This window comes from Canis lupus, chromosome 33 (assembly GCF_003254725.2).
Source record: "Canis lupus dingo isolate Sandy chromosome 33, ASM325472v2, whole genome shotgun sequence".
In the NCBI taxonomy this organism is placed as follows: Eukaryota; Metazoa; Chordata; class Mammalia; order Carnivora; family Canidae; genus Canis; species Canis lupus.
The window spans coordinates 27,655,689-27,683,441 of NC_064275.1; the positions used below are offsets into that span (position 1 = coordinate 27,655,689).

Here is a 27,753-nt window from a genome sequence, read left to right on the forward strand (position 1 = left end):
GCAACTAGAACTTTCATACATTCCCAGTGGAATGTAAAATTGCTGTTGGGAATGGCTACCACACACCTACCGTATGACTATGATCACACTCCTAGGGAACTCTCAAGAGAAATGAAAACCTGTAGCCAGAGAAAGACTTGTATAAGAACTTTCACATCAGCCATACTCATAATAGCCAAACACTGGAAACTACCCAAATGGTCATCCAGCCAGAAAATGAATAAGCAAATTGTGGCACATCTACACAACGGAATACTACGCAGCAGTAGCAAGGAATGAACTACTCAAACACATGACAACGTGAGTGAATCTTAAATAGAGCATGTTGAATAAAGGGGCCAGACCTAAGAGAGTACATACTGTATGACTTCATTAGTACGAAATCCAAGAATAGGCAAAACTACGTCTGCAATGGTAGAAATCAAAAGGTGGTACCTGAGGCATGTCAGAGGGTAAGGTTGGGCAGGGCACAAGCACACTCCCTATGGTGATGGAAAGGTTCATATTTTGGTTTTGGTAATGGCCACATGGGTGGACAAAATGGGTCAAAACTGAATGCTTAATTAAATATGTGCATTTTATTGTATGTAAATTATACTTCAACCTTTTTAAATACAGGAAGGAAAACATTTATTTATAGGCCCATTCATCCTATATTATAAATCAATTATCTCTCTTACTCTTCTCAGTTTAACTCTTTTCTCTAGTTAGAGAATGAAGTACTTTTCAAAGAAGGGATACGACAGAATCCTGTTTTGCCTGTCAACCTGCTGGTTCCCAGATCCCCAGGACAAGTAGATACTAGGTTTTCCTGCTGAGCTCAGCGGATCCCTTAGTTGACCTGAGATGATGCGGGGAAATGAGGTCGGAGTCTAGGACAATAAAGGTGGTATTTTTACAATTCCCCTATCTCTGCTTTCAAGACAAGCAACTACCCTCTGCATGAAGAAAAGTCTTACTGTTAGACAAAAAATGGAGTCCTGTGCCCCAGATGGTGGCCTCTTATGCCAGGCCGCTTGCCTCTCCCATCCTAGTCTGCATGGCCCCAGCCCAGGATGTAAGTGTGCCATCTCCCAGCTGCCTCGAGCTGGCTTTCTCTGCAACCTCCACCCCATCCCCTGATGTTCCCAGAATGCCAGTGGTTGTCAGCAGGGGAGGTTATGCCACATGTCAGCAGTTATGGGGGAGATGCAGCATAATGGAAATCCCTGAACAAGGGCTCTGGGATTTGGGCCTAGGCTGCCTGGGCCATATTGCAACTGATGCAGGGTGAGGCTTTCATTTCCTCTTTTCAGAAAAGGTGACAGTCCCTGTGCCATGGCCTTCGCAGGGCTACCAGGCAGGTGTGAGCATGGGACAGTGGACCTGAAAACCGTCAGAAGGGTTCTCTGCTCAGGTGCAGTTGCTCATTCAGTCCTGCCGAGTTCCTGCCTGGGAATGGTGCGGTTGCAAAGGAAGCGTGGGATTCAGTCCCTCCGTGCGGTCACATGTTTGAGGTACAACCAGGGAAGGTGTAGAGCCATAACCAGTAGGCAGGTTCCTATGAGGGCAGAGTTTCCATTCATTACAGGCTTCAGTCTTCATTAGAATTCCACGTTTTGATGGTATGCAATCTGCTTGGGATTTCTACAGGTCTGCTCTCCATTTACACCGTTAGTCACCACGTCCAGGTATCAGCCTTTGCAGGGAGAGAGTCCCCTGCAGTAGAACAAGGGAACCACGGCCGGGCCCCGGGGCTTGATGTGCACCAGCTCTGAGTGTGTCACCTCGGGCCAGTGACAGGTTTCTGTAGCCCTCCGTTTCTGTGGCTCGGAAAGAGTGAGGAGCCTCGGCGACCACTCTCTCCAGTGATGACATTTTTAGAGTCCTGCTTGGGGTGTGGTGGACAAAACCTCTGCAGTCAGAAGCAGCACTGAGCTGTGTCCGCAGGTGTGCACCCCTCAGCAGCAGGGTGAACTCCGGGCAGGTGGCATCTGTCTGAGTGGACACCAGCTTCCTTGTCGGTAAGATGCACCCGGAGATCTCCACCCGACCTTCCTCTCCGGGTCATGGTGGGAGTGGAACAGGATGGAATATGCAAAAGCTTTATAAACTGTAACTTACGCAACATTTGCGGCTGCAGACATAGAAACACCTGGAGGATACTGCAGCAGGTGTGCACGTGTGGGTGTGTGGCGCGGGTGCACACCTGTAGTTTAGGGCTGCGACGGCCGCAGAGCAGAGACGGATGCAAGGATGGGGTTCGTTATAGGGCTTGGAGTGGGTGAGCTGACCATCGTCCCCTTCCAGGTGACGGCGGAGCTAGATGCCTGGAACGAGGACCTGCTCCGGCAGATGAATGACTTCAACACGGAGGATCTGACGCTGGCTGAGCAGCGGCTGCAGCGCCACACGGAGCGAAAGCTAGCCATGAACAACATGACCTTCGAGGTCATCCAGCAGGGCCAGGACCTGCACCAGTACATCATGGAGGTCCAGGCGTCAGGTGGGTGACCTCTCCTCCCGGCAGGCGGGAGCCCGTGGAAACAGGAACAGCCTGACCCTGCCCGTCCTTCCACTCCGCTCATTCATTTTATTCCCACAGATACAGGAATGGAGGGTTTTTTGCCATTTTAGAGAAAAGAAAACGGATGCAGGAAAGCTGAAATCACTTGTCTGAAATTGTCCAGTTAGGGTCTGGTAAAGAGGAGGATAGGGCCGGGGTCTCCGGGGCCTGTGCAGGGAATGGGAAAAGCAAATCACGGACAATGGCACAGATTCACAAAAACCACAGGCCTGCGGAACTACACCAGGTGGGCTCCAAAAGCAGCCAGCCAGCCAGTGAATTGTACTCCAATGTGTAGATGTTGGCTGTTCACCCCCCACGTCCCCTCTCCTGCCCTCCACCCCCAGGGGTCTCTGGTCTCGGGCTCTGAGAGTCCCGGTTTTTTAATCGCTTGTCTGTGTATGAGGGTTTGAAGTGCAGATAGAAGTTTATGGCAAGGTCATATAATTTTATGACTTCTCAAGAAACCATGGCTGAGTATCCAGATCTCACTTCTTCTCACGTTCAAGGTGTATTCAGTATCTACCCAGCAAAGGCATGACCCCTTCCTGTTAGACCCACCGCTCTCCAAAATGGTCTTTGGTGTTAGAACTGGGGAGAGCCATAGCAATCCCAGGGTCCAACTAGTCCACTAGACAGGAAATCCCTTGTGTGGGCACACGCCAGTAGAGTGCTGGGATCCAGTCTCTACACCCAGACCCACCCGTTGCCCTGCCGGGCAGGTCCTCCTTGGCTCAGGCTCCTCATCCTCTAGGAAGAGGCAAACGGGGGTCCAGGCCATCATCAACTCTTTAAAACAGTCTATGTCCCTGTTGACCATGAAGGATTTTTTTTAAGATTTTATTTGTTTATTCATAACAGACACACAGAGAGAAGCAGAAACATAGAGGGAGAAGCAGGCTCCTCACAGGGAGCCCGATATGGGACTCGATCCCAATACCCCAGGGTTCACACCCTGAGCCGAAGGCAGATGCCCAACCACTGAGCCCCCCCAAGGCGTCCCGACCATGAAGGATATTTAGAATCATGAGACTGTCAGGCCGACTTTAGCAATCAAATTTGACCATAGAGTACTGTGTTGGTTTTAATGACCTGAAAGAATAAATCACAGCATTCCAAGAAACCTTACTTCTAACCAGAGGAGAGACAATCAGTAAATTCTGTCCACTTTGCTCAGTATAACCTTTCCATGAATTTTCATTTGTGTTGTGAAAGCTGTGGCTGCCCTGGCTTGTTCACAGTGCAGAGCTTGCCCTGTAGCCCCAGGAAGGGCCGTTCACATTGCAGTCTCTTGGTTGAGGTTGGGGACGACTCTTAAAAATGTCAGTGCCAGGCCCCAACCACAGATATTCTGGTTTAACTACCCCTGAATGGGACTTGGGCATCAGCCAAAAAAAAAAAGACTCCCTCCTCAGGTGAATCCACTGTGCAGCCAGGGCTGAGACCCACATGCAGGTCGGAGGGCCCATAGAACCTGCCACGTCAGAGTCTCTGTGTTCGATGGTCTGTGTTCCCCCAAGCCCTCCCGGTGGTGCTGATGCACCAGGAGTCTAGGACCTCCTAGGAGTGCGGGCCCTGGACCGGCAGTACCAGCATCACCTAAGAGCTGGTTAGGAACGGAGAATCCCAGCCCTTATCCCAGACTTGCCCATTTGAATCCGTACGTTAACAGAATCTCCAGGTAAACCCTGTGCACGTTACAGTTTGAGACACATGCGTGGCAATGGCTTGTACATATTCAGGGTTTCGTTGGGGAAGGGGAGGGAACCATGATCCTTTCTCTGCGGCTGAGAACCTTACTGAACCCCCTTACTCAGGGTTCACGTCAGAGCTTGTCCTCACGATGCTCACAGTAGCTGGCTCTCCAGCTAAGACTGGGAACCCCGAGAGGATGCGTGGGACCCACAAGAGAGGCTGGGACGGAGACGCCTGGCGGGGATGCTCACCCCACGCCGTTCGGTGTCGACGCATCTGGCAGGAGGAAGGCCGGTCTGCCCGGAAACCTGCAGTACTTGGTACCGGGGTGCTGGCGTGACCTGGGCAAGCCCATCTCTGTCCCCAGAGCCAGGTAGCCATGGTAACGGAAAGACCACAGGTTGCCGAGAGTCCCTGAAGCCTGCCTGTGATTGCAGGTTGGCCGTGCTCGGCCGCCTCCTCGACCTCGAGGGCCGAATGGGTGAAAACACTCCGGGCAGGTGGGCCCACACCCACAGTATCCTGATCAGGAAATGAGCTTTGTCCAAAGAGGCTTGATTGGCCTCTTCAGGCCTCTCTGCCTGGCTGGTCCCCTGTTCCTACCACAGCTAGCTGCTCAGTCTGGCGTCATCCCTGAGGCTTCCAAGGGAATGAATCCAGGGATTTCGGGGAAGCTCATGTCCTGTCTGCTGCTGAGTGCCTGGTCCTGCAGAGGATGCATGTACCTCACCTCTGGCTTGGAGGAAGGGGAGGCAGAGTTGTACCAGAGCTGGGGAGGGGGGGTGGAGGCTAGGGGTGGACCCCGGGGTGGGTCTTGCCCCCAGGAGGTTGAGGAATGCAGGACTTCAGAGATGCAGGAACTGAGGCAGCAGATGTCTTAGTCATTGATGATGGGTGTCCAGTAAACTATATTTGAGCTAAATATAGTTCAATATATAATACATAATAATATAAAGATAATTTAAGCTGTTGTCTTAGAAAAAGGACAGTTCCAGAATTAACTAAATTGATCGTTAGCCCTGCATGGTCCATTAATTAAGGGCTTATGCTTTGATTCTATAGGAATAAACGGAAGTAGGGTATTTCCATACACTTATTTTCAGGTGTATGGTTTGTAGTGTTGAACCGAGTCGCACTAAATCCCTCTGGTGTGCCAACGGCTCTACCCAAAGCAGGAGCCTTTGCTTAAATCAGCCTCAGGAATGGAAGGTGAAGCAGGAACTTTCTCCACTTGCTCATCGTTCTTTCCTCCCTGTAGTGTGATCTATTTCGGCCTCATGTTGGGAGGTGCCAGGTGTTGCTGGAAAGAGTCAAGTTGGACAAAACACTCTGGCTAAAGTCAAGGTCCGATTCCACTATTAGCAAGCAGTCTGCCTTTGGAAAGCTCCTGTTCCTTCTCTTTAGACCTCTCTTCTTCTGTCTACTGTGGGAGGTGGGCCTGGATTCCTATAGTCCCTTCCAGTTTGTACTTCCCACGATGAGTCAGCCTCATCACCCCCAGTGGCTATGCCACAGGTCTCTCCAGTGAAATCTGACCATGTGACTATTCCTCGTGACCTTGGGAGTAAGATGAGCTACGTGTCTTGTGGATACGTTGCTTTTGTGGTCTAATCAAAGCATCAAGCTCTTTCTTTATGTGAGATTTTTTAATTGAAAAATCTTTGGGATCTGTGGCAATGATACTTAAAATTTACTGTGCCTGGGAAGAACCCAGCCCTGGCATTTGGAAATAAATAAAGTGTGGTGTGGGGATCTCTCTTCTCCTTGAGCACAGCGCTCAGAGTATGGATGGCACCCGGCCACACCCCGCCCTACCTGGTTGCGTTTGCACATGCTACCCAATCTCTCCCAGCCTCACCTTCTTCCAGAAAACAGCAGTCGCAAGAATACCCACCACACAGGGTCACCATGAGGATGCAGTGTGATAATACTCGAGCATGGTAAGGGCTCAAGACAGCTTGGTGACTATTGTATGTTATCCTTGTTTTCTGGCACATACTGCGTTCTGTTGGACTATGTGCTCCTGTAGCTTCTCCAGCAGCATGAGAGCAGGACTCTTCCTTCTCTTTCCATTCTCAGCATCTAGCAGAGTGGTCATGTCTTGTACATGGCACGTTCTCAGTAATAGTACTGACTTAGTTAATGGAGTGAACATCAATGTGGGTGGAACACATGTAGGCAAAAATAACTGGCCATGAATAATTTCACTTGCATCATCAAAGGAAAGAAAACGCCTGTGTTTTTCCAGAATGGAAGCCACTCTGGGGTTAATAGGGATGTGGATCTGATGGGGGCTGAGTGGAGGGAAAGAGAATGTAGGTGTGAAACCATGGTTCTCGGCCTGGCTGCTTATTTAGAATCACCTACAGAACTTCAAACTACCAAGGGCTGGGCCCCACCCCTCAAGGAAGTCTTGCTTATTTGGTCTGCAGTGGCCCCAGATTTTTCTTTTCTTTAACTTCCCAAGTGATTCTGTTGTACGGCCAGGGTTGAGAATGTTGATCTAAAAACCCAATTAAAGGACTTTGTAATTTCTGACCTGGGTGTAGCACTGAGGAGTGGCGCAGAATGAGAAGAAAGGAGGAAAGATGTTCTGTCTCTGAGGCAGGCTGATGTTAAAGAAAGCACAAAGAACGCGTCAGGGTGGCATAGCCAGGAATACCTCTATCTTACCCTAGATGACAGCCACCTCTCTCCTGGAGGAAAGGAAAGTGGTACCCTCAATGTGGCAGCAAAGCTAAGTACAGTTAGCTGTGGCCTCGATCCCTAAACAAACACAGTGCCAGCCACTCTGCTGACAGAGTGTAGCATAGAGACTATCTCTGTCTCTGGGTTGCTGGCCACTGTACCCTCTTATCCAGTGGTTTCTCATCTTGGTTGCATGTTCGTATCACCCAGGGAGCTTTAAGACTTCCTGATGCCAGGATCCCGCCCACAGAGAGTCTCTCCTGTTACTGCTCTGGGTGTGGCCAAGGACATGGTGATTTTTAAAGTTCTCCAGATCTAATGTGAGCCAAGATTGAGAGCGCTGGTCTAAGAGCATCCAGACCATCACAGTTTCTAATGATGTACACTGAGCAAGTCCATAAATATCTCACGGTAGGATTTTAAATTGACATTTTTACAAGCCATTCAACAGCTCCTTTAGTAATCAGTGATGAATATGTGGTAATTTACCCAAGGGAAAGGAGAAAGTAGGAACATGGATATTTTGAGCTTACTAAATGCCAGCCACTCTATACACCTAATCTTACTAAAGCCTACAACACCCCCAGAGGTCATTGTTGGGATTGTTTTTACCCAAGCTCAGAGAAGATTGGGAGCCCAGAGATGCACTTTTAATAGGGGGAAGAGCATAAATTCAAATCTAAGTCTGTTCTTTCCAGCATCTGCAGGTGCTTTCCACCACAGCACATGACCTGAGCCCTTCCCCTAAAGAGGCCAGGTACTCACTGAAGAGGTTATCTATTAGGTGTTCTGAGTCAAGCACTGTGCTGGGTGCTGAAGATGCAGAGATACATAAGACATGTGGTCCTGGCACCGGGGAGCCCGTAATCCTGTGAGAACATGTGCAAGTTAATAAGGAACCATCCCAATGAGAATGTTCTGCAGGAAGGATGGGTACAGAACACTGTGGGACACATCAGTACAACTTGCCCTAAAGAGACCGACAAACTGTTTCACTACTTGCTGGAAAGAGCTCACCTGTCTTGCTGCATTTCTAAGAGCCCCTAGGAAAACAGGACTGTGATTAGATTAGATTAGATTAGATTAGAACAGTAACATGAGCACAAGCACACTCTATTTGGGGTTGATTGATAGATATTTGCCAGTTGATGGGCTTTGACGGGAACCCACGTCAATGTGTTTGGGGGCGGTGGGAGGGAAGAGTGAGTTTCTATCCTTCCAGGTGCCACTTCCTGTTCCATCCACTCCATGCACAGCATGATGTGCTGTTGAGTGCAGAAGGCAGGAGGCATTGTCTTCCCCCCATTTTACTTCCTGTGTTCATACATAAAATAGTATCGAGGGAGGTAGATGCAAGTGAAGGGCTTGAGTCTCCGGGCAGGCCGGGAGCCAGGTGTGGATGGTGTGCTAGGCAGGCACCAGCCCTTTGATGAATTACCAGCTTAGAGGGTCCATTTACATGCGAGTGGCAGAGGTGAGCCATGGGCTTCCCAGAGAAAGATGCTTTCTCCAAGCCCAGCATATTAAACACCAGAGGGGCACACGGAATGAAAACGAGCTGGAAAAAAACCTGCATCGTGGCTGGAAGCAGGGAAGAGCTTCTGCTCCTGCAGATGGATCTTAAATTACATTTCCAGAAGGTAAATATGGGAGTCAGGGGTCATCTCACTGTGCCGAGCACTGCAGAGATAGAAATTTTTGTACTTCTTATTTTTTGTTTCAGTCAAAGTGATGCTGTACCTCATCCCCTTGGTAATTCAAAATAGTAGCTGGATGGAGCTGACTGCCAAAAGAACAAGCCGTTCTTCTCTGTCTCCCACAGATATTTCAGGAGCTGGGATTTGGAATTATGAAACTGGTAGAAAAAAATAAATATGAAAAGATACTGAAATTATTACCATGTAACACCAGAAGTCTTTTCCACTCTTCCATATTGTCCTTATATAAAACACTATTTTTGCCTTTGGAAATGAATTTCCTTTAGCATGTGTACACTCTCCTTACACTCCCCCACTGTATCCGGCAGGTGTGTTGGTGGTGGCAGGTGTGTTGGTGGTGGCGGTGATGAGTTTCTGATGATGTGAGTCAGAGTGTTGGGGAAGTCTCCCAAAGGGGACATATTTTTAGGTGACTATACATTGAGATTGGCAGGTTCCTTGGAGTGTGATCCCTGTGGAAATACCTCACCCTTTGGGAATTTTAGTCTCAACCCCACTAATGGTTGGGTCCCTGTTTGGCAGCATCCAGACCACAGCTGCACCAGGTCATAGAGTACATGATGAGGAGCCAGGGAAGGTATCTGGACAGAACCTAGAAGCTGCAGAGCCATGAGGGGTCAGGGATCAGAAGGAGGCAAGCAATCTACAGTTAGGATTTTTGTAAAGCTTTGGGTCTGAGCAAGGTTGAATCAATCAGAACCAAGAAACAATCCAGGTTATAATTTGCATCAAGCTGGAAGTAGATAGCAACCAAGAGGGCATGAATGTAAGAAGGCAGAGAGTGGAGAGCTTAAGAGTCAGAAATCAGGAAAGCCACAGGACTAAGGAGCAAAGGTCTGTGTGTATGATGTTATGACAGAGGCTCTACATGCGTTATCTCCTTTAATCCTCCCCGTGAACTCCTGAGCGGGGTAGTTTATGAGATAAGTAGGTATGTAAAATCCTATTTTATGTATGAGGGAAGTGAAGCTTCTGACAGCTTAGATAACCTGCCCATGTCCAGTATTCTGACTCAGGGCTGGTTCTAGAGCTACCACACTTTTCAAATAGCCTTCAAGAGCTAAGGTAGGAATGGAATTCAGGCCACGAGCAGACAAGAAGGCCTTTGATTACTAAGGCAGTCCCTTCACTCCATGTCAGTTTGAGAAACACTGCTCTAGTCCTGCTGGTGATGATATATAAATAGGAGCACCAGCTTGCTGGAGAGAAAGTGTGTGTGTGTCCACAGTTGCATGTTAGGGAAGGTATATAGAAAAAGTAAGAAAGGGGAGCCTAGGTGGCACAATCGGTTAAGCATCTGACTCCTGGCTTTGGCTCAGATCATGATCTCAGGGTCGTGAGACTGAGTCTCAAGGCGGGCTCCATGCTTAACACAGAGTCCGCTTAGGATTCTCCCTCTCCTGCTGCCCCTGCCCATGCACTCTCTCTCTCTAAATAAATAGAGAAAGAAAGAAAGAAAGAAAGAAAGAAAGAAAGAAAGAAAGAAAGAAAGAAAGAAAGAAAGAAAAGAAAGAAAAGAAAGAAAAGAAAGAAAAGAAAAAAAAAGAAAGAAAGAAAGAAAGAGAAAAAAGAAAGAAGAGAAAAAGGAAGGTGGAGAGGAAGGTAGATAAGGAATAGAACCACAGCTTCCCTGATGGGTATTGACTCACAGTCCCATCATAGGTCAGACAATTGGCAGTTTATTAATGCAGGATGACGTATCCATGAACATTGGGAACCCTTGTCAATGGCTGACTAGGCTTTTTCATTGCTTTGAATAAGTGGAAGGATGTGAGCAAGCTCTCCTCGTGTGGCTGCAACTTCCGCATGGTTTTTGTAAATGGGTAAGCACTCAGTACCCCTGTGGTACTGCTGGCGTATGCTTATCAGGTGTGTTGCCTGTGTTTGAGAAACTGTATGAGAGCCAGCATGTATTTCTGAGAGTTGTTTTTTTTTAGGGGGCCTAAGTAGTTAGCTAATAAAATCACCACTGCCCAGAGACTCTCATCAGAACAAACTTGCCATCTAATTATAAATCACATCTCACCAGCTAAAAGAGCGTGCCTTTGGCAGAAGTTCCTGAGACAGGTTATTTTCAGTTTTGTTTTGTATTTCCCAATGTGATCCAGAGCCTTGTGTGTGAATCTTGCAGGTGTTAGTAAATCCCCCAAGAGGACTATCCAGGGCTTTCTTCTCTGGGGATGGACTCCCAGAGAACCACCTCCCTCTGTAACTCTAGATGATAATAAGGAGCCCATCATCTGTCAAAATTCCCAGGCAAAGGATCAGATAATCCAAAAGAGGTGGCATGGTTTAGACATCCCAAACGGAAGTCCACGGTGCCGTAGTCCACTTCACGGAGGGATGTGTAAAGGCTGGGAGGGTGGCTGCTTGTGACTATTTCCACATCCCTACTTTCTTTTTTTTTTTTTTTTTTATTTATGATAGTCACAGAGAGAGAGAGAGAGAGGCAGAGACACAGGCAGAGGGAGAAGCAGGCTCCATGCACCGGGAGCCCGACGTGGGATTCGATCCCGGGTCTCCAGGATCGCGCCCTGGGCCAAAGGCAGGCGCCAAACCGCTGCGCCACCCAGGGATCCCACATCCCTACTTTCTTAAGAATATTGAAGGAAATATGGTCTTTATAGTACTACCTCATTTTTCATTGCTCACATTTTTTTTTACATCAGGAATTGAGTTAATCTGTGAGAAAGACATTGATCTGGCCGCCCAGGTCCAAGAGCTACTGGAGTTTCTCCATGAGAAGCAACACGAATTGGAGCTCAATGCAGAGCAGACCCATAAGCGGCTAGAGCAGTGCCTCCAACTGCGGCACCTCCAGGCTGAGGTCAAGCAGGTGAGCCCCTCCAACCTTCCACCTGACCTGGGCCTGCTCCTGGTGGGGGGAAAGGTGTACAGAGCCACCCATGTAACCAGAACTTGGAAAACAGGTAAGTTAAGGAGTGGTTGTTTGGTTTCTAAAAGTGAGCCTGGTATCTGTTGGATCTAACAACTAAATCTGATGGTACAAGGCTCAAACTACCAATGCATTCGTTTTCTCTCATAACAATCTAAGGAGAGCATTCTGGAGCTTTCCCAAGCTGTCCTCAGGCACTGAGCCTGTTCTCTCCCTTTCTACCCTCAATCCTGACACACAGTTCACATGAAATGTGAATCATTCATCAAAACATAGTCCGGCCTTAGAGCCAGGCTGGTTAACTTGGGGCACCTGCGTGCCTACTACAGTGCCTGAAACATGGTCGCTATCCCATAAGCGGTAACAGTTTCCCTTATTCTTTTCAATATGTGTGTGGTACTTCTAAGAAGATTTTCTTGCCATATTAAAGTCAGTTAAGAAAAAAGACTTCTTATCCGTATGAGACATGATGCTACCCATTTTACCAAAGGACACACCCCAACCCAAACCTAGAGGAACCTCTAGGAAAACACGGTAACCAATGACACATTAAAAAATATGACATATTTATATTATGAACAGACTATGTTTTAATTATCTGCATAATGAATGGAGTTTTTTTATTTAGACAAAGTGGGATTGAAGAAATAGAAGTATATAATATTTCCATTTATTGAGTGCTTGGTGCCTTTTAGGCCCATCTCTCCATCAATTGTCACAACTGTTCTCAGAAATAGCTATTATTCCCCTTTTATAGATGAGGCCGCTGAAGCTTAGAGAGGTCCCCAGACAAGGTCACCCTGAGGAAGGAACATGTCACTGCCCTCCTGGCCAGCTGGTCCAGGAGAGCTTCCCAGCAATGGGCTCCATGGCGTTTCTGTGACTGTTCCTTCAGCTCCAACACTCTTTCAAGCAGCCCTGGGCCCTGACGACAGAGCCCCACCCCAAATATCCTAAGCAGAGAACCAACTGCCTTTTAAACGTTTTTTTCTTATGCATCGTGGCTATTACACTGTCTTATTTAACTCTATTAATTTATTACAGGGGACAAAACACCATATTTTCTTTCATTACTGCTGTTCTCTTATATTCAGGGTATTTTGTATTAATGCCTGGCTCTTAGTTATTATATTGTTATTTACTATAATGGGCAAAATTGTCTGCTGTGCCCCCTTCTCCCAATCAGCGCTCAGCCAGAGGCTGCACACACTGCACTAAAGGTCGGGCCTCAGCACAGGTGACGTCCCTGAGTGCCGAGGAACGAGGAAGGCCACCTGGACTGTTTTGTGTAATTACACTGGGCCCACACCTGAGTCTCTGCAGAGACGAGGTGGAAATCCTAGCAGCGACAAGTACACAAATCCTGCGACTCTCGGGAATGATGAGATACTTTTCAGAGGAGAAGTACTTTTTCATTTGCAGTCTCATTTTAAGAGAAGAGACCATGGGGAAAAGGTCTTGTGTATTCTGCAAGTGGGGAAATACTTGTGTATTCTGCAAGTGGGGAAACTGAGGTAGCATAGGATTTGTGCCCCCAGGGCCTGTTGAGTTGACTAGTTAGCTGAACCATGAGCCCATGCTTCCTTTATCAACAGTCCCATAGTTGCCCTCTCCTGGGCCCTGTTCCTGCCTTAGGGCTCCAGGAGGAATAGAAAGAAGCCCTCCAGTAGAGCGCAGCCTGGGATTTTCCTGGCCTTCACAGCACCTCATCTGAGAAGACGGGCAGGCATGGCTCATGCCCGGCAGAGAGGCTGGCATCTACTTGGTCACCTAATCAGTCAGCAAGCTCCAACAGATCAGTGGGAGCCCCCCACCAGTTCATGCGGTTATTTCCACCAGCCGAAGGTGGCAGGAGAGATCATCAGAACAAAACGGGAAAATCATTCCTGTTTGATTTGAAATGAAATCTATACTTTTGTTCCCGGTTTTTCATTTTATTTATTATCTTTTCCAAAATTAATAGTAGAGCCAACTCCCTAATTATGTTCTTCTTGACTGGTATGAAAATGGAAATGAATTTTCATCCTTGAATTAAAATTCTGTGTAGGATGGGGAGTTGGGATGATGATAAGTAGTTTGTCAAATGGAGAAGCGGGGTTGTCTATATACAAATAATCCAGGCTTGACTAATACCTGAGTGCATTCCCTTTCAGTATTTCTTGAGTTGGAGGACAAAAAAATTTTTCTGCCAGAAAAAATTGTTTTTCCCCACCATGGTGAGGATGACACATGTAGGACTGTAGTTCAAAACCATACTGGATTGGTGCAGCCAGACTGCAGGAAACACATGAAGGCCTTTGTAAAGGACAGCGGCCTTGGGAGGAGCCCTGGGATTGCTGCTTATTTAAGCCACCATGCCTCATTAGGCTGCCTTGTTTTCCTTGTCAGCGCCAGGCTCTTTCTTTTGGGAGTCGTCTGATCCAGTTTCACAGAAGGCCTTTGTGTTTGATGGAAGTTGGTGGAGCAGGAAATATTGATTTGGAAGCTGTTGACACTTGGAAAGAGGGAGTTAATTTAGATGTCAGTATTGATCAGTGAAGCTAAATTTAGACACCAGCTTGAGAGTTTGTTTCTCTTTTGAATATACTCCCCACCCCCCCCCCAAAAAAAAAAAAAGGAAAGAAAAAGGACACCTTAATTGAAATGCCATTAATGGGGATGGAAAGGAAGAGAACAATGTGCTGCTACACAGTTGTGATGTTAGAGCCCATAGATGAGAGCTTTAGATTTGGCCATCATAACTATAGTGTACTTATACCACCATTATGTTAAACTGAAGCTTTGAGGAGAGATGATGCCACAGATGTTAGACTAAAAATTGTCAGGAGTTGAGAACAAACAGAATTATTTAATGTGACTAATGTTCTTTTGGAGGGGTTGTGTGGGACTCTGCATCTATTTAGATTGATGGCCCAGACACCTCTGGAAAAATGTTGTCTCTTTAAGGGAATTCACTTACAGCCCATGGTGGTCTGGGGCCCTAGACGATTCAGATGGCCCCTTTCTTCTAAAAAAAAAAAAAAAAAAAAAGACAGTTCAGGTTACTTCCCAGCCCCACAGAATGCTCTGATTGCTTCCCAGGAAAATTACTACTCTGGCAAAGATGACCTCACATTTATTAGATAATCAAAGATTTGAAAAACCTACTTAATGGGCATAAACCTAAGTGAATTTCCATATGTATTCCTGCAGAACAGTGCCTTTAATACAAAATAGGCCAAAATGGATTTGTAAGCTATTTGGGGCTCTAAATTATGGGAGAAGAAACCATGCTTATTTGTCTACTAAAGACATGGATTTAAATTACTTCTATGGACCAAATACTGGCCAAAATTTGCTTATGACCAAAATGAACAGTGAAAACAAAAGAGGAAATATTATCCTGTTAAGAATATGTGTTCAGTTCTGTTCACTATACCTAAAGGTAGAAAGGAATTGGGGTAGATCCAAAAGAGAGGCAACCAAAGGGGCAAGCATTTGTTTCAAAATGGAGAAAATTAAGAAGACCCATGGTCACAGTCTATAAAACCAGGAAGAATGATCACATATAACCTCATAAACTGTGAATCTTTTGAGCTAAGAAATACTGGAAATATGACATGACAGGCTCTGAGCTACCACCTGAGGGGCCGGCAGTTTTTCCTATGACCAGACTTTCAGAAATGACTGTGGCTGGGGTAAGTCCGCAGCAGCAGCAGGTCCTGGAGTCAGAAGCCTTGAGGCCATCCTCATCGCTTTATTGTCAGTGTGACCCAGAGAACACAACCGTATCCGAGCAGCTTCCCAGGCTACGTGGTTCCAGGAGACAGCATGGCCCACTTAGACGGGATCATCATTTGTGGATGTCCACGTCCATTTAACCAAATCCAGTCTTCTCACTGGGATTTGCCTGCACTTCCTTGGCCCAAGGAAGCAGTAGATCCCCATTTGCAGTTCACCCTCTCAGCTCAGACTGAGCTGAATTCTTGGCCAGCTCTTGAGTCCCTGAACAGCAAAACTCCTTGGGTTGCTCATTTTTATAGACCTCTCCCTGGTATCCTATGGTTGTAGGGTGAGTCTCTGAATTTTGAAAGAAGTATGGAATCTTAGGATTCAAAGTGACCCTCAAAAGTCATCTAACCTATAGGTAAATTGTTGCCTAAGATAATTGATCAACATAAAATGCTCATATTATGCATTACACTTTATGGTTTGCAGAACCACTTTTATACTACATTTCATCTTTACTCTGTGACTTAAGCAAGCAACGTGTTACCACTTTACAGATAAGAAAACTGACCCTCAGAGAGATTAAGCGATATTTCTTAAATCACACAAGACTAGTAAAAACAACGCTTTATCATGTTTATTACAATATTTCTTCTACTCCCTTGCACTCATTTGGATGCTCATAGAATAAATAACCAGGGTTTTTTTGTGTGTGTTTTTTTTTAAAGATTTTATTTATTTATTCATGAGAGGCACACAGAGAGAGGCAGAGATATAGGCAGAGAGAGAGGCAAGCTCCCTGTGGGGAGCCCTATGTGGGACTCGATCTCAGGACCCCAGGACTATGACCTGAGCCAAGGGCAGATGCTCAACCACTGAGCCACCCAGGTGCCCCTAAATAACCAGTTTTATGAACCAGGAAAATAAAGGACGACAGTAATAGAAAATTATACCAACAAGGGTTGACATTGATCAGACTACAAAGAATGGTGCTAACCAAACAACTGGGGTTCCCTCATCACATCAGAATATTACAGTAAGCTCTATAGATACTGGAAAAAAAAAATCAGTTGTCCTAGCCTTTTTCTTTCTCCCTGTGAGAGGTGTAAATGAAGAATCATAGCATATACCTAGCTTTACTCCAAAACTAAAAATCACCACCTCCACCATCACCAGGCTTTATATCTTACAACGTGTTGCATCCACCCCTGCTGTAGGAAGGGAAGGTGTTATTATCCTAACTTTGCAGACAAGGAAATAGGCTTAGAAGGTTGAGTAGTTTTGCCAGGAGGTAAAAAAGCCAGGTGTTCTAATGTTAGATTTTGTAATTTTTTTCTTCACTGTTCCATTCCTGCTTCTGGGACGGACACAGTTATAGGGATAGGTCCACCCCTGAACCTAAGCCATGGGGATAAATGTACACTTTTATCTCCCTAAAATCAAAACTCCTTTGGAGACCTGAGACGCCTTTATAAACAGCTTCTAGGAAATGAAAATTAATGAGGATATCAAGGATATGGCATGACTTTATGAAAGGCGTAGAGACTGAAGTCTATGATATCTAAATGGAGAGCTGAATGGAACTCCCCATCACCATAGCTATAACTGATGTTTCCAGTTGGCTGAAACTAGAGAGGAACAGATGCCAGCAAGACTCAGGAGGCCCAGAGGGAGTCAAATTGTCCCTCAAACGTTGATTTGTGATGCACACAAAGTAAATGTTTCTCTGACACCCTCAAGTGAATCTTGAACCAAGTAAAATGCAATGAATCATGGCAGAAGGACTTGCATAGTTCAAACTATACATTGTGAGTTCCATTTTCCAAAGAGCTGAAGCATTTGGGTATGCAATCCATGTATGCATGTACCCAAACTTACAGGCAGCTTTTGGAAATCATTAGCACCTCTAACCAGCCAGCCCCAGTACACCACTGGCATCAGAGATTTCACACATACACTCTGAGCTGTTATATCTGCAACTAATTGCTTTACAGATTTGGCATCTCATCCACAATCTGCCAGACCGGCCACGAATTAACATCTCAATCCAAATAGCCCAGCTTCGGCAGGATTTGCGCCCCAGTGTTATCCATGTACAATATGTCATCGGTCATATGCTGCTCGAGGAGGAAATTTGAAAAATGCCTATGAGGATTATGGAATAGGAGAGACCAGGCTTAGTATTCTTCTAATTGTTCAGCATGAAGTTGAGAGGAGGAAAAAAATCTGCAAAAATCTGAAACAGATTGTGGTATCTTCTCCTTTGCCTTGAAGTAACAGATGGGTGATATTTACTGATCTTGAAATTTCAGAAGAATTTTTATTTCCTCTCCAAGCAAACTCTTAGACTCCCTAATAAAGAAAATATTTAGCAATTTTCTGGTGACCAGACACAAGGTAGATTTTCAAGGCCTGATTCTTCCAGTTTGATTATTTGCACTCGACTCAAGATCTTGGCTGGAGAGTTGCCACATGCCCATTTCACCTAGGACTGTCTAGACGGTGTCAACTGTTTCTGCTTCTATTCTAATATTCCCTAGCTGAACTTTCTTTCTCCCAGTACTAATTAAGGTCACCTAGAAATTTTACTTAGCCTAACCATTGCCTCTAGATAATTTAAATCAATTATAACTTCTCCTTTTTTCTAATGATCCAGTGTATGGATTATTTATGCTGTTTTACTTGTTTTCTTTCTCCTTCCTCCTTCCTTTGGGTTGTTTATATGTCAGAGCTCAAACCTGTGTGCTCTTAACTTTTTGCAAGGCATAGGAGGTTGGAACCACTGTTCGGGTGTGATTTGGGTATTGTCTATAGATAATTGTTTCCTTTTTAAAAAACATTACTGCATACTCACCATTTGTAAGGCACTGTGCTAGGCACTGTGTGAGATTAAAACATGACTCATATACTGCCCTAGTCTTCCAGAAGTTTACATTTGTGGGGAAGGGGTATATTGAGATGTTGAAATGTAGATCAAACTTACTGAACAAAGCAATCTGTGGTGAGTGCCCCAAAGGTGGCATGGTGTGGTTGTACTAGATGAGGAAGAGATGTTTCTAATGGGAGTAATTGGGTATAAAAGATTTTTAAGTTGTTGGTATCTGAACTGGGCTAAAATAAAAGAATACCAATATATGGGATTTATTTACTTGCACCATTCTACATTCCAGAGAGAACTTCAGAAATGTGCATACTGTACAATCAGATAATGTTTAAAATAAATGGGTAAGGAAATTGGGACAGTGGGGTAACAAGGGTAGAAAAGAATATATGTATCCAAGAATGAGGTTGGTACTTACAATAAGCACCTTATGGCACAAGATGCCAGGTAAGATGGCAGAGATGAGCATTTTAATTATCCAGAGCCTTCCTGTCCTCTCTCCAAGCGTGGTCAGAAGATAGCAAGGTCTGACTTAAGTACCTGTCAGAGAAAGCCAACAGCTCTGAGGAGGTTGTGAAGGCTGTTCACCCGTGTTCTTGTCCTGACTCCCTAGGTCCTAGGATGGATCCGCAATGGGGAGTCAATGCTCAACGCCAGCCTGGTCAATGCCAGCTCTTTGTCCGAAGCCGAGCAGCTGCAGCGGGAACACGAGCAGTTCCAACTGGCAATCGAGGTAACACCCAAATCCGACTCCACTGTCCTCCTTTTCCCTTTTCTGCTCTGCACCTCAGGCAGCCTGATTCCCTTTAGATAGTGAAGTCCTGACTCTTTCTAGTTAAGTGGTCTAGAGAGCCTCCTTGTTACCCAGGAATTGATGGCGAAGCAAATGCAGGGGTTCATCACCCCCAAGGAAGCCTAGTATTACAAGACAGGTGTTCACACCACAAGTGTGCATCGTGGTTACTTACTGGACCTTTACACCTTAAGGCCCCCGTATGTTGAGATTTTTGCCCTTTATGGACTCTACACCACGTGAGGCATGTGAAGCCAAAAGGTTAGAAGCCACTGCCACTTAAAGATCCCTCAGAAATGAAGATAATCAAGTACAAAAGTCATTAGTATATTTGTATTCCATTTTAAAACATTTGATTTCTATGTAATATTTAGATTTCTTTGTCAAATTCTGCCTGTAATTTAACAAGAACAGTGAGCATCAGAGCAGGTTGCACAGGATAGTTTGCTTCACTGAACGTAGTCGTTCAGTAACTCAGAAGCCACGTTTCAAGAATAAGCTGAAACCAGAAGTTGACCAACTGACACTTGTTTTAATGGCTATTTTAAAAATAAAATCCCTCTTACATTAATCTAATATAAATTTTGTTATCTTGCTCTAAATGATACCTTTAATTATCCTTTCTACTAGAACATCCTCCTTCCCAAAGGGACTTGGGCTGATTGCTTTAGAGTGGTATGGGGAAAAGAGCAGGAAATGGGACATGGGAACAGTATTAAAAATAAAGTAAGTTCAATACCAGTGGGAGCAGAGAGAAACCTTCAAAGACATTCATTACTTATAGTTCAGTATAAAACTCAACCCACTTTTGAATGTGTAAGAAATGCAAAGGTGTTATCTTCTACTAAAAGAATGAATATTAATGAGAATTTTCCATCACAATAACATTTTAACTGTTTGCGCCTATATCTTAAATACAGTAATCAACTGATTACTAGCCACTTTTAAGCTAGTATTGATTTCAACCATTTAATTTTCTAGAAATCTCGTATATATAAACATAGAATTAACATAAATGACATGTTTCTATAAGATACCTGCCATCATCTTGGAAACCATTACTACTAGTAGTTTACTGTCTGGGATTTACGATCTTAAAATAGACTATATATTGCTCACACAGTGCGGGCAAGTCATTTTTCTAAGTAGGAACTCAGCAGAGGAGAGAGGTTTTATTATCATCACCTGCCTCTGTCTCAGTTTATTGGCATGCCCAAATATGAAAGTGTTCAGGTCTATTCGCCATCAAGGAAATATCAGGCCAATCAAGAATCAGGCACACAGTGGTCAAGGCCCCATAGAGAGGCAGCATGAAGAGGACAGAGGGGTAGGTAGACAGACTAGGGGCGTGGCAGGAAGCTGTGAGGGTGCTCAGCAGAGAGAAGACCACTGTTGGCCACACCCCATCCTCGTTTATTTCAAATGTGAAGGTTTGTCTGCCCTCCCGAGTAATTGAATTTCCTGTCCCATAAGCACATGTTGGGCAAATAAAACTGAGTGTCATGATGTATTAGAGCATTCCAGGGAGCTAGTAGAATATAGTGGGTGAATGCATTAGCAGTGCTAACGCAATGACCAGATTCCATGACTTGCATAAGCACCGTGTATTAATTTGTAACGGTGCTGTTGCACCCTTACAGAGTAGAAGCTCACTAAGAAGTTACATGGGTGCAACTTGATCAAATATTCTTGATATTGATATTGATATCCCATGAGGCCCCTGTGGAGTATATGTCTATGGTCTGAAGAGGAGATAGCAGAGCAGATAGGATTTCTGGAAGGTCCTGAGTATGGAGGGTAGGCAGGGTCTGCAGCATAGCTAAAATAATGAACTTCAAATATGCTTCTTCTCCAGGTAGCCTTATGCTTCTCTCTAAAAGTGTTTGTTTAGACCAGGTTCTGCATCAAGAATAAGATGTGCCAGGGAAGATTTATGCAATTTGAAAGGGGACCTAACTAGTCTAGTTTGACTTGGCCCATTTTGATAGTAATTATTTACTGAAGGCCTTTCCAGTGCTTGCTGATAGAGAACTTGACTTCTTGGACCCTAAGAAATAATCCTAGGTTCCACAAGGGAAAAAAAAATAGCTATGGGTAGGATGACTACATTTATTGCTAAAACTGAGACACTTCTAAGAGGGAAGAAGGGAATTATTAATAACTCAGGTAGAAAAATAGGCATAGGGTAGAACTATCATGGGCAGACTAGGGTGTCTGCTCACCCAAGCTTGGGTGGCCTTTTCTGTTTGAAGGTTTTGGTCTCCCCAAAGAAGGTCAGAAATTTTATCTAAAGTACCCTGGGTTTTAGGAAAACAGAACCATTCAGAACAGAGAATAGCACACAGCACCCAGAAGCATAGCTTTATCAACGAACTCAAATTATTATTTGTTAGTATGCAAAATGGTTTGGCTGATGTGTCTTTAAGAACTGTGACTATCATAGAGACAAGCTCAATTTTGAAATCAATTTTATTTGAAATCCTCTTATGTATTTTAAGCATAGGCATTATGGCAGAAAAAGTAGTTAAAACTAGATAATAAATTCAATTGATTTGGTTCAATTTTCTTCTATATACTCCTACATTAACATCATATATTAACATCCTTGGTAATCCATGTCTTAAAGATACAACACTCAATAGGCTTAGATAATGGAGAGTAGAAATAAATGCAAAATAATGACTCAAGCTTATCAAAGCAAAGATTATGTCATATGCATAAGAGTTTGTCATTTTGGAAATTAAAGGGGATGGAGTTCCAAGGACTATCAGATGATAATGAGTTTCAGAATAAGGAAGAGGATTTATTATATAGCCTAAATAATAGGACAATTAGAGTTATTCCTTTACTCTCAGAGAAAAAGACATAATAATTGGGTTTTGATGACAATTGTATGCTGGTTTCATATATTGAGGAGAAGCCAGTTAATTATCATAATCACTAATGTTCATTTGGTAAACCCTTCTACTGCATGAAACACTGTAGAGACCATTCTAACTCTAGAGATAAAGTGGTATGATATTATGGGAATGAGCATAGGAAGTCAAACCTCAATCTTATTCCTAGTTTCATCACCTCCTTGTTTGTATGTTTTTGGGCAAGTCATCCAACCAGCCTGAGACTCAGGTGGGAATAATAATAATATCCACCTTGTAGTGGTGTCATAAAAACTAGAAAAAATATGCATAAGCACAGTGCCCAGCGCAGAGTATACCCTTGGATAGATGACAGTTATTAAAGTGATGTTTAAATCAGTGCTTGCCTTGAGAGTTTCAGTCTAAGTATGGAGAATCATCCAAATATATGAGTGACATGGGAGTCCAGAAGAGAGTAGTTTTTAAGTGAGTCTCCAGCTGTCCAAACAGATTTTTTTTTATTCAACATTTAAAAAAATTTAATTCCACTATAGCTAACATACAGTGCTACATTAGTTTCAGGTGTACAGTAAAGTGATGCAGCAATTTATGCATTGCTCAGAGCTCATCATGACGAGTGTACTCTTGATCCCCTTCATCTATTTCACCCATCTTCCCATTCACCTCCCTTCTGGTAAGGATCCTCTTATCCCACCATCTTCTCTGGAAGTCCCAAAAAGACAATTTTTAAAGGATACCAGACTTGAGCGGAGTCTCAAAGCATGACTGGAACATAGATGGGGAGAGGGTAAGGGATGTTCACTAAAAGGCAGGAAGAGTAAAGGTAGCAAAAATAAGAAAGTGCATAGTGTGTTCTCAGAGAGTTTTTGTAAGAAAGCAGCAGATGATAATGTTATGGAAGTAGTTCAGGACTACATTGGGAAGAGCTTTTAAGGACATCCTTCAAAGTTTGGACTTGATATCATAGCAATGGGGGAACCACTGAAGGCTTTTGAATTAAGAGAACGGAGTGATACTTATAGCATAAAATTAGAGTTTTAGAGCCAGAAGAATATTAGAACTCACTTCATCCAAACACTTCCTATAATAGAGAACCAAATTTATCTGCTGGAAATGTAAGAGATAGGTTTGAGGGATTAGAAATGGAAGGCAGGAGGCTAGCTATGGGACCACCACAGCAGTCTAGGCATGAAGTGGGTTGGACTGGGACATGGGGTGAGGAACAACAGTCAGCAATGATGTCAAGATCGTAAACCCAGGTGGCAACAAGGAGGGCCCCATCAACACAAATGGTGGAATGTCATGGGAAGAAATTTCCAGAAGGGAGGAATTTCATTTTAGATGTGGAACTTGAGAAGATGTCTAGGAGGAATCTGGAGGCTCTATTAAGGCAATCAAGCCATCTGCATTCACTGACAAGCATTCCTCCTCTCTCCAGGAAGACCTTTCACTTCTTTGACTAAGATTGCATCTTTGTAAGTGGCTAACATGGGGCCGGCAGCTAGAGCAACTGATTCAGGGCTGCTGACCTGGAGTGGGAAACATGGCAGGCAGCGCACTCTTACACCCAAAGACAATTAAAGATGAGGGTCAGATGGAGGGTGAGAGATGAATACCGGGAGTCGTCTACCAAAAGAAAGTAATAGCAACCATGGGGGATAGATAAAAGTTTTACAGAAGTGAACAAAAACCAAGACTGCACCTTGGGGCACCCCTCTGTTTAGGAGATGGGAAGAGAAAGTGGTACCAATAAGTCAGAGAAAGAAATCAGTTATTTGTAGAGGATCATTTTCCCCCTTAGTTTACATTTTCTAGCTGTGTTCAGCATTTAGGAACTCAAATTCTGATACGGTCATTATGATTGGGGGCCAACTTAGTGGCAAAGCAAGAGAATAAAGGAGTCTAGGCTGCTAGAGGCTGTCGTGCTAACATAATGAACACTGAGTACATACTCCAGAGATGGGGAAGGGAAGCCAGGAAATGGTTGATAGTCGGAAGAAAATAAGTAGGACTGTGCAGACAGCAGTCTCGGATGTGGCTGAAGGGGGCCAGGTAGTGTAGGGCTGAAAAGGAGGGAGACTGTACTCATACAGGGAGTCCAGAATGGATCAGCTCTTGGGACCTGTCCTGGCACTGCTGCCCAAGAAGAAGGGTAGAAATCATTCTAGAGTAAGTTCCTGGGCTGCTAGCTGTCCCTCTTCACTGGGAGCTGAGCTATACTTTCCTAAATGTGCAGAGGCCAAATCAGCACTGTGCCATTGAGTTGAAATGATCCTAGCAGTTGAGGTTAGGATAATATTAGCTCTTTGAAGTCCTATGTTTCATCCACATCGTACTTTATTTTAGTAAATTGTAATCCCTTTGGCTCTCCTCTCTGCCACCCAGTCCTCCAGCCTGCTCTCCCCACCTCCTGTAGTTAGTGTGAACTCAGAGAATGCAAACCACATTTGCCTGAATAAGAAAATAAACCTTCTCCTTTATATATATATATATATATATATTATATAAATATATATATAAAGGCAAACATGAGTAACGTAATAATGTAGGGGTTACATGTTGAGCTGCATTATCTATTATACTACTCCATTCCCTTGCTGGGGTAGCTAAGGGACAGTGAGATGTTACTCTTTGGCTTTATTAACCTACCAGATTTATTCCTTCCACTAGAATCCTTTTCAACTGATTGTTAATGTTTAAAGTGATTGCATCATTGGCTGAGCTTTGTATTACAGGGAGATTTTTTTTTCCCTTATGTGCTGTGTTTATTCGATCTGTGAAATGGATCTACGGCAGTAATGTCCTTTAAAAACTCACTATAGTGAACGGTTTTGTGATTAGATTTGAAAAGGAAAACTGACTGACGTGTGAGCCAATCAGGGAGCAGATTTATACACAACTACTGCTTCTCTACCACAGAGACTGAGATGTGTTGAGAACCAGTGATGCAAGTAGGAGAGTGGGGGCAGGAGTTAGGGTCCTGAGCATTCAGTTAATGAAAATGCATGATGTTCTTTTTTTTTTTTTTCAAATATGCTTTAAAAACAATGATGTATTAATCGTCATGACAAAATGTTTGAATCCACCATTTAAAGCTCTTTAACTTTTCTGCATCTTTCCACTCACGCCTCACTCCACCCCCTCCCGTACCACGCCTGGGTCGTTCCCACGGACCTCTCTCTCCTCCCCTTGTGCCCAGTCCCTCTTTCATGCCACTTCCTTGCAGAAGACGCACCAGAGCGCCCTGCAGGTACAGCAGAAAGCTGAGGCATTGCTCCAGGCTGGCCACTACGACGCCGATGCCATCCGGGAATGTGCCGAGAAGGTAGCCCTCCACTGGCAGCAGCTCATGCTGAAGATGGAAGACCGGCTAAAACTAGTCAATGCCTCTGTGGCATTTTATAAAACTTCTGAGCAGGTGAGGGAAGGGCTGTGGGATATGGGGGACCAGTGTTGATGGAGGGTTTGTTTCTTCCCTCATACTACAAATCCATAGTATCTCCCTCAACAAGAAGCTAGTCCTCTTCAGTACTAACCTCTCAATACTAAGCATTAGTACTAGTAGACTAATGATGTGTAAATAACTACAATTAGCTTCCATATAATTTTTTCCATTTAAAAAGTGAACCATGTGACTTGTTTCTTATAAATTTCTCAAACTCATCAGATCTAGGTGTTGAAGGAGAATTAGGTGTATGCTGAATACTCTATTTGAGGGGGTATCAGTCAGCTATTGCCACAATAATGTTGTTTAACAAACTATCTCACAATTCAGTGGCATGAGACAATAAGCGTTTTTGCTTTTAAGTGTTTGAGTTCAGCTGATCTTGGCCGAGTTTGGTAGAGCTGGGCTTCAAGCTGTAGAATTGGTCTAGATCTATTCTCAAGTCTCTCATCCTCCTGGACCAGCAACAACTTGAGGCACATTTTGGTGAAAAGCTGGAGGGCAAGAGCCCAAAGTCTGTGCAATTGCATCTCAAGTCTCCACTTGTGCCACATGCTGTAACATCCTTTTGGCCAAAACAAGTCACATGGCCCAGCCAACATCAATGAGGCAGGGAAGTATAGGCCTCCTGTGAAGGTCAGGAGGGTAGGGTGACAATCTGCTGAACATAAACTAATGTGCCACAATCAGGCACTATGCTTGAAAAATATACAGCTCTTTCACTCATGAGGCTCTTAGTCTGATGGAGGAAACACAGCTCTCTGTCCCTGGTAGACCAGGAGCCTAACTGGTAGGATGGTGCAGCTGTGGGGGCAAGGCAGGAGATCCATACAGCAGGATGATAAAGATTGAGACCCCTTACTTTCCCATCTATACAGCAATATGCACAAGAGCTAAGAGGATTTTTAATGGATTGGGTTATTTCATGAAATAGAGGTTTAAAACAGAAGTAATTTTATTCAATGTAAAATACATTGAATTGGAATTCCTCATTGGACTTGTTCCCTGGTAGAAATAGATCAGAGAAACATTCTCCTTTGGGTGACTTACAGGGGCCATGGGAAAGTCTGTCTTGGAGTAAATATAACATGCTCACCAGAGGGCCCTGCGGCCACTGTTCCAGTCTCCACACTTTCTGTCCATCCTCCTCTTTGTGGTTTCAGAGTGGTGATGCCTTTGATGGCCACAGAGTTGGGAGCAGCAGACTAAGATGATTTATAGATTCAACACAATCCCAATCAAACCCCAGCAAACTTCTTGGTAAAAATTGATTGTAAGATATATATATGGAAATACAAAGAACTGAGAGTAACCAAACAATCTTGAAAAGAAAAAACAAAGTAGATACACTACTTGATTTTAAGACTTACTCTAAAACTACAGTGATCGAGACAGAATGGTGTTGGTACAAGAATAGACGCAGGAAAAAGAATAGAGATTCCAGAAGTAGACTCACAAATATACAGTTAATTTTTTGACAAAACAATTCAAAAGCCTTCAACAAATGATGTCAGACAATGGAATATAGGCTTCCCCTGCTATCTGCAACTAGAATGTTCCTGTGAAAACTTTTGTAAGCTGAAACCAGATGTAAAGAAGCAATGACCGTTCATTTATATGGAAAAGGATTTTTGAATATTCCCAGACCCAAAAAGTAGCCTCTTTTAGGCCTTTCTGAAATCTTAGGGACACGTCCTGCTAACAGATGCACAGAATAAGTCTAGATGAAGCACAGGTGGTTACAGACACAGTTCAGAGCTGTGGCAGCTGGATGCTGAGATGCTGGGTATAGTCCCCGGGGAAGGAGCCTGAGGGGCCACTCTCATTGCTCAGGGTGCATGCTGCCTCGGTGACAGCTCTCTGCGGAATGAACACTGAACACTCTTTTCACTTTTTACCTTTTTTCATAGAAGTGAAAACCCTCCTCATACGTCTTTCAGTTAGCAAACGCAGATACTAACGTAGGTCTTTCATAAAAGTGAAATGGTGTAAAATGTGAACTTGTGAAAAGCGGGGAATACCTATATCCAGACTTTTTTTAAAATGGGGTTTAATCCCTGTCTAGTATCATACACAAATTTTAGTTTTTGGTGGGTCAAGATGCTAAAGGGGCAAAGCATTATATTAAAGAGTTAGGAAATTTGACTTCAAACTGACCTTGCCATAGGCCACCTCTCTGGATTTGTTTCTTTACCTGCTAAATTAAAGGACTTATCCTTGATAATCTTTCGTTTTTTCTAGTTCCCAAATTGATTTTAGTCCACATAGTATCATGGGACATAAGTACACCTTTTCTTAAAGTTTTTGCAAGTCTATAAACTATTTTCTCTCAAGATGTGGGCCATCCTGCACGTGTTCATGCCTTGGGTAAGGACAGGTGTGTGGTGCTAAAGGAGTCAGAATGCAGGGACAGGGCTTCTCATGACAGGGTGTGCTGCCTGGGACATCTTTTAACTCAGTTCATCCTTCAGTAAACATCCTATCCAATGCCATACTCTTCATCAAAAG

General features: G+C 44.2%; 1 protein-coding gene across 20 annotated transcripts in view; it reads left to right on the top strand.

Moving 5' to 3' along the window:
- Positions 1 to 27,753, top strand: part of KALRN (kalirin RhoGEF kinase) — a 659,950-nt gene that overhangs the window by 363,092 nt on the left and 269,105 nt on the right. For 16 of the 20 annotated variants that reach the window (XM_035710078.2, XM_025474776.3, XM_049105377.1 and 13 more), the window contains 4 exons: positions 2,290 to 2,485; positions 11,316 to 11,482; positions 18,745 to 18,864; positions 25,000 to 25,218. In XM_035710078.2, the coding sequence (XP_035565971.2) occupies positions 2,290 to 2,485; positions 11,316 to 11,482; positions 18,745 to 18,864; positions 25,000 to 25,218 (702 nt within the window). The remainder of the gene's footprint in view (positions 1 to 2,289; positions 2,486 to 11,315; positions 11,483 to 18,744; positions 18,865 to 24,999; positions 25,219 to 27,753) is intronic. The other 4 variants (XM_049105380.1, XM_025474799.3, XM_049105389.1 and 1 more) reach the window with 1 other exon arrangement.